This window comes from Liolophura sinensis, chromosome 4 (genome assembly GCF_032854445.1).
Source record: "Liolophura sinensis isolate JHLJ2023 chromosome 4, CUHK_Ljap_v2, whole genome shotgun sequence".
In the NCBI taxonomy this organism is placed as follows: Eukaryota; Metazoa; Mollusca; class Polyplacophora; order Chitonida; family Chitonidae; genus Liolophura; species Liolophura sinensis.
The window spans coordinates 21,804,188-21,816,609 of NC_088298.1; the positions used below are offsets into that span (position 1 = coordinate 21,804,188).

General features: G+C 36.7%; 1 protein-coding gene across 1 annotated transcript in view; it reads right to left on the minus strand.

Moving 5' to 3' along the window:
* Positions 1 to 6,113: 6,113 nt before the first annotated feature.
* Positions 6,114 to 12,422, minus strand: part of LOC135464520 (piggyBac transposable element-derived protein 3-like) — a 46,458-nt gene continuing 40,149 nt past the window's right edge. Inside the window, exon 3 of the mRNA XM_064741945.1 lies at positions 6,114 to 6,196. Within this exon, the coding sequence (XP_064598015.1) occupies positions 6,114 to 6,196 (83 nt within the window). The remainder of the gene's footprint in view (positions 6,197 to 12,422) is intronic.

Sequence of the window (12,422 nt, forward strand, 5' to 3'; positions counted from 1 at the left end):
ATATATATATTAGTTAGTTAGGCACTAAGTCTTTATTCCTGGTATATGTACAATTAATTTGGATCACACACCTATACAGGTAATCATTAAATGCAAAAAATACATTTTTCGGGAAAAGATAACCTTTAGCGACCTTCATCAAAAATACAGTATTTGCAATGCCAAGTCAACTGAATGCAATACTGCATTCTTCAGTACATGCTAATAAGTATCACAAAATGACTGGAGTATTTGCTGTCCAAAGTCAAAAATGCATTCTTAGAGGTGAATAAACTTGAAGGTTGTAAAAATGACTAGTCTGAAGATTGTTTGCTCTGAGGTCAAAAATGCATCCTTAGACGTCATGTTAGAGGCAAATAGAAGTCGTAAAATGACTACAGGATTTGCTCCAAGGTCAACAATGCATTCTTAGAGGTGAATAAAATTGAAGGTTGTAAAATGACAGGTCTTAAGAGTGTTTGCTCTGAGGTCCAAAATGCATCCTTAGACGTCATTTTAGAGGCTAATAAAGGCCCTAAAAGGACTACTGTATTTGCTCTAAATTAAAGTCAATAATGCATTTATAAGAGTTGCATGAAACTCACCTATGTCCAGGAGGGTATCATGTCCTACATACTTCCCAAACAAATCTGTGTATCTGCATTACAGAAGAAAGAATGGACCGAACACTGAGCTGCGTATCTAAAAGTGAGAGCTATATAGTGGTCAGCTTCAGGCAATTCCGGCCAATCTTCTATTTGATCGCTGATAATACATACATCTATGTAGTCGACTGTGTGGCAGTTAACTCCATGTATATCCCTACAGCTGCCCCATGCCCAATCAGTCATGTCAGTATATACATATGCTGGTACTGGCTAAGGGAGTCTGCACAGCTAATTACTATACCACTAAACAAATACCCATTAACACCGCAACATGCTGATGACCACATAAATCCTAGCATGTGTATGCCCTGAGAGTGCAGTCTGACCTTTTGAGCTCAGCCAGCAGGGGCACTCAGGCCTCCACCCCACCCCCTCTCCCTGTTTGCCCCACTTTTCCTCATTTTACAACATGCAGACACACACACATACATCCCTGAGACTGTTGATTAACCCACTTGTGTCAATTATAATAAAGCCTCCTTCCCCCCCCCCCCCCACCTTCCACCCACCCACCCACCCACCTCAGGTATTGGAAGGGCCAATGTTTTGAAATGGGGCACCTGAATTTTTCTTCATAACATGCATAATGGCCACCCAGGTCCAAGCTGGATTGATGCTATGATCCTGTGTTAAACACCCACAAAAAATCATTCCAAAGACATGTGTGTCTATACACATATTAGGCCACAAGTAACTACTAGGCTCACAATTAACACAGACATCACCACTCCTAAATTCTGAGACAATCACGCCATCCTAGATAGAGCTAAACTTTATTAAATAATATACCTTTGGCACCTTGACACAAAAATTCAACATTTTCAATTATCTGAATTTGGAAGAAAAGAAAAAAAAACAATTCAAGTCTTAACTGAATGTACAGAGATTGATAAGTGTCCTGTAGAGATCAAATATGGTTCTGACCATAAATTATCAAGGAACGTACATCTCCAATTAGCTTAATTAATAGCTATCATCCACTTCAAAAGAGGATCAGTAAAACATTAATTATTGTCCCCAAAAATACCTTTTTAAAGGCAAATAAGTCATAATTAAAATATTACGTTTGGTTCTGAAAACTTGGAGTTATATCAAGTAGGATTATATTTTGATCACCCGCATAAACTTTTAAGGTGTAGGCAGACAGGTAAGTTAATAATTGCCGCAACAGTATCAATGGAGTGTGTACGACGCACCAAAAAATACATTTTTAAAGGTAAATATGTCATCAATTATTACTTTTGATCAATGTCAAAACTTTAATTTATCACATTGGATAACGGGTCTTCATAAATATCATATATACCTTATATAATGGCTGAAATTATTGGTTGACAGCTGGTATATGAATGTCTTGTTTTGATGCATTGATTCCAACCATCTGCATATAAACTTCAAAACACTTCTGCTTTTCTAGGAGCAATACATAACTATAGATATATCTGTATGCCATGCACGCAAAATGTATGTCATGCAACTGGCAGAGACGTACGTTCCCACAGCAAAGATGCATTGGAATCTACCGGTTGCTTCAACAAAATGATCTCACGTTAAAACCCTTGAAATTCTGAAGACTGCATGATTATGTTGTGTAGACTAAGTGGTGTTTACTCATTCAACAGGCTGAACACAGCAGTAAATCCTGCTCGCAAATGGACATCCAGGAATGCCATCGACTTGGGGGACCAAAATTAGCCCAGCACAGTGTGTGGGATGGGGCAGGAAGGAGCGTCAGTTGAGTTCTATGGCACAGACAAAGACATACATGTACAGGTAGACATGCCAATATTCCACAGGCAATCATGCCTATGTTCTGCTGGCAATCATGCCTATATTCCACAGGTAATCATGCCTGTTTTCCATACTTAATCATGCCTATTTTCCATACTTAATCATACCTATGTTGTACAGGTAACCATGCCTATGTTTCACAGGAAATCATGCCTATGCTCTACAGATAAACATGCCTCTGTTCCACAGGTAATCATGCCTATATTTCCCAGGTAATCATGCCTATGTTCTACAGGTAATCATGCCTATGTTCTACAGGTAATCATGCCTATATTCCACAGGTTATCATGTCTATGTTCTACAGGTAGTCATGTCTATGTTCTACAGGTAATCATGCTTATATTCCACAGATAATCATGCCATGTTATGCAGTCATCTTTATCTCTGCTCTATTCCAGCAACCTCTAAAGCTGGTGTAAATATCCATGAACACTGCACTTCGTCATGAATCCCCAGCTAACACACCTGCCAAGGTAAAAGTTGACCAAATGAATAATTGTGGAGCGCAGTAAAATAGACCCATAAACACATAGGCATACTTACATGCAGAAAATTCCATCCTTTAGTTGGTCATTGCCAATACATTGGGTACTACCTTAATAGATTATAACAGGCATAATGAATTTGATCTAAAGTTTAGTTTGTAGAACGGCACTTTCAGAAGCACATATGGGGAATAAAATGATACTTTTGATGCCTAAAACATCAAACAAGTTTTTCTGATATGAAATCAATCAGACATCACATGAAAGCTTTATTAAAGTGGCCCTATAAGGTGGACGAATCAATCAGAATCAAGCAAAATTCGTCCCCTGAAAAACACACAACGTTAGGCGAAATACAGCATAAAGTATATCCATTTCTCAAACTACATATAATACAAAACAGATCCCCTTGAACAGCCGTTCAAGGTTCAGCTCAACAAATTTGACCACAGACATAGTGTACGTTTTGTCGTGTTAGATGAATGCATGTTCTCTTAATTGAACAAGGTTATTTTAAAATTTTTGTGAAGTTCACATGTGCCCCTGAACAATACATTTTATTCTTATTTAATCTTATGAATAATTATGTTTTAAAACTGAATCCTTATTTAGGTTATACCTAATTGGTCAAATTAATTGAGGTTTAATTTAGAGTAATCTTAAAGTGCAGGTCAATTTATTTATTATTTATTTATTTGATTGGTGTTTTACGCCGTATAAGAATATTTCACTTATATGACGGTGGTCAGCATTATGGGTAGGTCCAAACCGGGCAGAGCTCGGGGGAAACACACGACCCTCCACAGTTTGCTGACAGACCTTCCCACATACAGCCGGAGAGGAAGCCAACATGAGCTGGACTCAACTGAGCCACGGAGGCCCCCAAAGCGCAAGTCAAGAGAAACCAGGCGAAAGTGTTGAAATGATATGAAGATACCCTATGGAATTTAGTTAGCACCACCATTTCAAAAAATATTTATGATGAATAACATTATTTAACCCCTATAACTGAAGAATCCTCACAAACGAAATCCTGGGCAGATTCCGTAAACCTTTCTTGATGTGATGTTGTAATATTCCTTATATAACGATCAGGCAAATATGACGTCAAGTAATCGAGGCTGGAATGTCACGCATGGCTGCACACCAGCGACAGTGGCGTCAAGAGTTGCTGCATGGCCTGACAACAAGGCCAAACTGGAAATGACAGAAAACTTTTGCTGACGTACAACCATCTCATATTAACAACAGGGGCTTTAATACAATGGATTTTTTCTACAATTTAAGAAAGCAAAGCCGACTATCTTAGTCCGTATAATTTTTTACCTTGCTTTTAGGATGTATAAGTCTTAACACTATATAATGGCTCTTTAAGATGTGTCGCAATTTCAATGGAGGACACCTGCTGTGTTTCTCGATTCTTAAAATACTGTCTCCATGGTCGTCGGCCTGAGCCTGTACAACACGTGAATGGCTATTCTGATTTGCTGCAGACTTTTGCCATTCTTCCATCATTAGTCTGACATCACGACTGTATAGGACTTCTTCGGACTACCACCATATTTGTAGTGCTACTATGCAATTAAACACTGGAGAATCATGCTGAAGGCATATTGGAGAAATCTCACCTTCCCAGTACATGCAAAGATGTATGTGACACCAACCACCTCATGTCCTTGTGTCTCATTAGATTCCTGAAAACTACCCGTTAGTGTAAGGTCTTCCTACATCAATGAGAGCAGCCTTCCAGTGCTTATATTAGCAGTAGCTAGGGGTATTTCCCTTTACAAGTAGCTCAGTTGGTAGAGCGCTGCATCTGGACTTCGGCTTCCGAGACCTGAGTTTGAACGTGATCCCACCTCATGTTTAATCCTGTAACCGTTACACTCGCATGGTAACAAAATGGTCGATGACACTCCTGTAAATGTTTGCTCATGTTCACTGAAGACTATCTGGCCTATGTTTTAGTAGAATTTAAATCCATATCTTGGAGAGCTTTATAATTTCCTCACATATACAATGTACACATAAAGGTATGACACACAAATAAGCTTTTTAATTGTAATGTTATGCTCACAGCTCACTATTGTTCTCATCATTCTTCGAACTGAGACCATTCAACCAGGTTTTCAGCTATGGTACCAAATTAAGATGAACTTTTTTTTTTTTTATCAGTGTATCGATCGTTATATCACAAATACGTCTCTCATTTATCATGACTTTGTTATCACAGTGTACTCTTCCTTTAACAAGCACTGTATTCCCTAGGGCTGTAAGTGACCTAAGTACAATGAAAGTAAGGTTTTATGTTACAATAGCATAAATTATTTTAGCAATTTTGTAAACGCTAAACATTATGATACCTTCTGACATTACATGTACATTACACAGACATAAGTTTATGTATATATGTAACTATTCATTATTTAATTTGGAGTGTCATAGCCGTTCTGACCCAATCATCAGGACACTACTGTAAATGCTTTTTTATTCGCGTGGTACTAACATTCGCGGATTTCACGGCAAACACATTTCCGCAAAAATTAGTACCATTGAATATAAAACCCATGTAAGTAATTTATTAATGTAGCATGTGTTACAGTTATGAATTCGTTAACAAGCACTACAGTTCTAATATTTTTTCAAATACGATAATTAGAAATACCTAACGTGTCTCCCTTTATCTTATAACAGTCTTCAAAAAAAAGCTTAGGAGGATTAACTTCCTTTGTCTGATCAAGTTACTGTATTGTATAGAACTTTTGTCACACCTTACAGGAACAAACAAGTTTAACTGATAACACTGTTACTTGAACGCTCGAGTTGTTTTATTACTCGACGTTTCTGTATTGAAGTTTGATTTTCATTTATCAGTTGTCCAAAAATTCTGTTAACATCTGCGAAAGTTGATTCCCGCGCATGTGTCTTCTTACCAAATCCACGAAAGTTTATGCCCGCGAAGAAAAAGGCATTTACAGTATTTGGTCACATGACTAGAGGGTACTCGAAGTGAAAACAAAGCGAATTTAACGTGCCCCATGTGAGATAGGCCTTGAATAACATTTTACCATATAAAGTGAAAAATATAGCCTTAAACTAGGAAATTCTTTCAGGAAAAGTAATCAAAACGAGGTTATGGCTTTCAAATATGATAGTTTTGCATGTTCTGTAGTACTATAAACTTTATTAATCAGCGAAAATGAGCATTTCGCTCACTTAGCTCTGTGTTGTTTATCACCTCCTGCTCCTGGCAGGGAACCCGGATTCTCGAAACTACAAACAGGCAGAAGAGCACTAACAACAATTTGTCACTAACTATCTTGGCATTAAAAAAGAATCAGGTAGCGGTACATAAAGTACATCAAGTACGAGAGAAGACTGTAATTAAACAGTCCAACAGTCACATAAACCATGCAAGGTACAAGTAAACGTACACCGGTTCCTACCTCAATTAATCCACTTCACTGCAGTCAACTGCTCATTCCGCACAAAACTTGCCACTTCACAATTTCTTAGTAAAATGTCGAAACCCTGAATAGTCAGATGCCCTATTTGATTTTGTGTAAGTAAGAAAGTTCTAAATTCTTACAGGTACATGTATTTGGCCCATTATTATCCTTCCCCAACCCCTCCTGTACCCCTACCCCCAACATCTGTCAGCAATTAACTGATCAAAGGACTGCTACATTACCCCTTCTGATTGCAGCTAATCCTCACAGGTAATAACAAACCACTAACTGACCTATAGCCCAGCTCTCTTTCTTCAGTTTCCACTCCAGCCCTTTCCACAACCTCTAGTCTCTCAGACCACCCATCTCCACCCACCACCCAACTTTTTCAACAGCCCTCAATTTTGCCAGCAGGGCGCTATCTAAAATCTGAAGCGACACCTGTACCCCAAGTGAGCCAAGTCCAATGAGCTCTCCTGTCAAGGAGGTGAAAACTGATTGGACCACCGAGAATAATAAGTTAAGCCTAATTACATATCTGTATGTGCTTGCTTGTAAGAAATTTATATACCATTTGTATATTAATTAAATTAATTAAGGAATTATGTATTGTTAGATAATCATATTTTAACAGAGACAGAAGTACATACATTGCACTAATTATTGTTGATGCGATTAATTGTTAGAGAGCTCCAAGAAAGCCAGAGCAAATTGTATTATTCTTCAGTTTCAAAATCAAATTAAAATTATGCAAAAATTGCACTGAATGAAATGTGCTCTTTCATATGCAAAAAGAGATTGAGGAGTTTGGGTAATTTATATGTGGCCTGCAAGAACATCCTCTGGTTAATAAAACTATTATCAATATTCAATATTAAATGTAATACACATGCAAATGAATAAAAGATCAGACTAAAAACTTTAAAAAAAAAAAAAGAAAAATCAGAAATGAGTTATAAACCTGACATTTATAGTTATATGTGTATTGTTTTTTTTTTTTTGTTTTTTTTTTTCAGAATTATTTTAAAACTGGAATCATCATTATACTGATAAATTCCTATATTCCAGATCCGTATTTGTAATAGGGCCTCACCGAATTACCTCCCTTGGGGTCACTCTTCCGTTTAAAAGGTGCGTTTTTAGGAGAAAGCTGTGGTTAGTTGGGACCTTATAAAATGGCTACTGGCAGGTTTCCGAGTTAAATCGGCATAAGCTCCTTGATGACCTAGTTTTAAAGCAGATTTTAATTTTGTAAACTCACCTGGAAAACCCAGGATAATCATAATGTAGGCCTATTTTTTAAAATCCATTCGGACGTAATTTTAAAATCCAGGCCCTAATTAAATACAACTTTGGCAAACTCTTGAACTTAAAAAACACCAACTTCATTTACAATCTCTAGATATTTCTGCAACTTTCAAAGGCTCGGATATCAAGTTTTATTAGATTCTGATGCCTATAGAAAATATATGTCACTGTTGTGGAACAAGCTTAATAAGACACTGTGCCTGACCGATATCGGCTAAGGGAAGCGCAAATTTTATAATTTGACAGCTGACCTCTCCAAATAAGGGTTTTAATATCAATTCCAAACACCTGATTTCACTTGCCAAAATACAGAAGCGATTAAAAAGCCTTTTGATTGGACCATCATCAAGGTTAGTTGCAGAGCAGCAGAGTGAACTTTGTGATACAATTATATACATATGCAGCAGCTTGATTAATTTACATATAAGCACTGCTATATTTTTACAGGTATTGTTTAGTTTAATTTGATCACTGGGGAGCTTTCATTGCATTTTTACAATGTTTTTGTTTTCACTTTTGAAATCTTTTAATGTTTTTTATAGGTTTTTTGTGTTTTTGTCTTTTTTTCTTGCAATATTGTTTCTACTAAAAGTCATCATAAACATCAAAAACAGAACTGTTAGGTTTTATTTGAGTCAATGCACTCAAATTATTATTTCACTCATCTATGAAAAAAAAGATCAAAGGTAAATATATCCAACTATTATCAACTTGCTAAGGCTGATTGATAAAAGCAATTAACAGAAAATCAAAAATCAAAAATTAATGATGAATTCTTTTGTTGATGATGTGCAAAATCAGTGGGACATGCACAAATACAACATGTCACAAGCGACTTGTAAATAATTTCTCTCGAATAACAATGACAAATGAACAAAGCAATTAAACCATTGACACAAACAGCGTAAACACATTTACGAATAATTAAAAAAATTGGCTGAACAGTTTCATCTCTCTCTCAAAAGTTAAACTTGCACCTGCAGGAGTTTATTGGTGGATATATGCTACAAGGTTTCATTTTCGTTCTTTTCAAATCCGTATTTAGTAAATATAGGCATCAAATCAGACATTTGTGTACCAGCCTTCAACCCAGATGGACGTTCCATGTCAATAATCGCAAAGGCAATTCCCAAAACATCATTAAACAACACTCACAGAAGAATTAACAAGGTATACAAAGTATGAAATCAAGACAGATTAATGCAAATTGAAGCAGTGAACAGGTTTTACTGATGGAAATTCGGAACTCTGTCCAGTTATATTTACTGTAATTCTGCAACCTTTGCACATGTTTGCAGGCTGGTCTTTCTTCAAGCGTATCCTGAAGGTATCATTCTGTGTTGACTGATAAAATTATCTGTTTTTGTGAGGCTGTTCTTTTGTCTCCAAAATCGGATTAAAAAAGTGCCTAATTTGCAATGAAAGTATCTCTTTCATATGCGAAAAGGTTGGTGCAATAGGGTACACTCATTGTAACACTTTTAAAAATACCCTCATTCTCCTCTTTTTGATGACAGACGTAAGTAATGCTGAAAGCTAAGGACTACATTTCTCTCTCAGTTTTTTGGGAAAGTGAAGATATGAATGTACATGTACCTGCAGAATAAATAATCCTTTGCTGTGGAAGAAAGATTCTGAAAATACTTGCATTTAAATTAAATATAAATGCATTTGTTCGTAAGAAACTTACGTTTTTTAGAGTCTACCGAATTATACTTAATTATACTCACTGGCCTCATTTCGCCGAAGTTCGTGCTGTCAATTTATGTACATCAAATAAACCCCTTACGCCATGCAAGTGGCCCGGAGCGTCTAAGGCCCCTCTGAGATGGTTCAATTTACAGCTGTAAAGGGATGTACAGCAAATGAGCCTTGACAACAAAAACTTGCGTAATTGTTTTTATATTTACGTTTTCATTCAGACTCAGTGTTTGTGTGTGTTGTACTTTAAAGATGTCTAGAAATAAATATATGATATATATGATTTACGATATACAATATTACAAGTCTTAGTGTGTAGGATATATGTGAAGACTTTACAGGATCGACTGAATTTGAGAATCATAGAACAGTTTTTGTAGGTATACCATGGTGTGCTGATAAATAGTACTGAAATTACTTCAGCATGATCTGTACAGGTCTCCTGAGAACGGGAACGGGGTCAATCCTGGGACTGTTGAACAAGACGGCCTCAGCAGGAGATCTTGGGATTTTCAATTTAAAATAATTAATCCGCAGACATGTACAATAAAATAATACCCATATCAATGGATTTATGACAGTGTATAGTTCTATCATTTTGCTACTGACCTATTATATATCATTTTGCTATTGACCTATTGTATATCATTTTGCTACTGACCTATTGTATATCATTTTGCTATTGACCTATTATATATCATTTTGCTATTGACCTATTGTATATCATTTTGCTATTGACCTATTGTATATCATTTTGCTATTGACCTATTGTATATCATTTTGCTATTGACCTATTATATATCATTTTGCTATTGACCTATTGTATATCATTTTGCTATAGACCTATTATATATCATTTTGCTATAGACCTATTGTATATCATTTTGCTATTGACCTATTGTATATCATTTTGCTATTGACCTATTATAAACTGGTTGTCATGTCTGAGCTTTATTCAAGCAACCACTCACCAGGAGAAAGCTTTGATCAGCCAAGTGTTTGGCAACTGTAAGCTACTGCTCATCTATACAGGGCGTATACTTCCTCCATACTGTTTCAGCATAATTATTGACAATAAACAACTCATGTTGTGAAAGAAGACCACACCTGCATGACTTTGTTGTCTGTCTTGGCGTCTTCACCAATTTAAGGAATCCGGTTTATACATGGCTGTAATTTATAATAAAATGATAAATACAACTTCTTTCCAAGAGGCTGGCATCAGTGATTGGATAATTTTTTTTCTTTTTTGGCTGTGTATATCAGTCTACAAGGATTCGTTCTTTCAGGGAAGTATCAAGTCTCATTACCAAATTCAAATTCTGGAAAAATGCATGCCAATAAAACTCAAGTCATCCTTAATATTGTCTATTTTGTCTTTCATAGGGCAATATGTGAACACGAAATCTGACAATCACATACACGCAGCAGCAAGCATGTGTTGTTGCACTTCTGTTACATCCTTAATTTTCCTGATAAATATCTCCGGAGAGATATTCGATAAAATCTGTTCTCAACCTTCTTCCTTCACCTAAGATGTCTTTGAAACAGTGACTGCAAATGAAGGATTAAAGGCATAGGCAAGTCTCTCAAAAGGTGCTTCAGAAAAACTGGCGCATTTCATGAATCAACAAGATGCAGGGCTCTTGTTAGAAGTGTGCATGATTCTGAAAATATAAGGTAACAGGGCAGAGATCAACCTGTGCAGACCGGAATGAGCACATATGGTGTAGATACCGTGAGGTATTCATCACAGAATCTATGACTGCAATATTGGACCGGAACAAGAAAGTCTGGTTTTGTTTTAGCAATGCAACACAATGTTAGTGAATGATTAAGTCCGCACATTTCCATTAGGCGATGGTTGTGCACGGCCTCTCCCTTCCTTAAACTTCTAAGACAGGTTAGTTTTCCCATTCAGGCACGCGGATCTGACACGTGTTGCCGCTGTATTAATGCCTTCAGAATTTGCTTTGAATAAACATCTTGCAAGCGGAAAAACGTGAAGAATAACGATATTAAAATAGGGAAAGTGTACAAGCTCACTCTGAAAATGCTTGCAGGCGGACATTATACAGGGCACCATCAAAATAAGTTCAAAGAGCCATAATTATACAGCTCTATTATCTCCCAATTAAAACATACATGTTAATCAAAGGCAGAATTACTGCTGAATGGACCTTGATCATTCCTAACCATCCAAATCAGGATTATCTTGAAGTGCAAATGTACTGATTCACACCTACTACATGCGCACCGGTCACCAATACTCATACGGTAATAGGACAATAGTCCTGTAACACCTCAACCTTTAATTAAGTTTAATTAAGCATATTCTGTAGGTATTATCCTGTGTAGACTGATGAAATTATACTTTATGTGAAGCCCTGAATCTGACCAATCCAATTAATGTAATTTTATCGCCAAAATCAAATTAAAAATGTGCGTCTGCATATATTTTGCTACGTAAGTTTCGTATGTAAAAATGCACTTTCAGAGACACAAGTAAGTTGGAAGGTCTGCCAGCAACCTGCGCATAGTCGTGGGTTTTCCCTGGGCTCTGCCCGGTTTCGTCCCACCATAATGCTGGCCATCTTCGTATAAGTAAAATATTCTTGAGTAGGGCGTAAAACACCAATCAAATAAATAAATAAGTAAATCGGAGACACAAAGAGGCCTTCTAATACTTCATGTTCTGATGCAAACATTCTTGAGTAGGGCATAAAACACCAATCAAATAAATAAATAAATAAATTGGAGACACAAAGAGGCCTGCTAATAATTCACATTCTGATGCAAACATTAAAGCTTTTCTAACAGGAAATTACCCAAACGTCACCAAAAAAAACCTCCATCTTATTTAATGCTCCAGTAATGTGGATGAATCAATCAGAATCAAGCTAAGTATGTAACTTGAAAAACGCTGACCTTAGCTGAGGTGAAAGATGGGTCTAGTGATTGAGTTTTGGTGGACATACCTGCCACCATCTGTGGGTGGGCCACACCTAAAATTTCACACGCACACCAGTTTTTATTCAAGC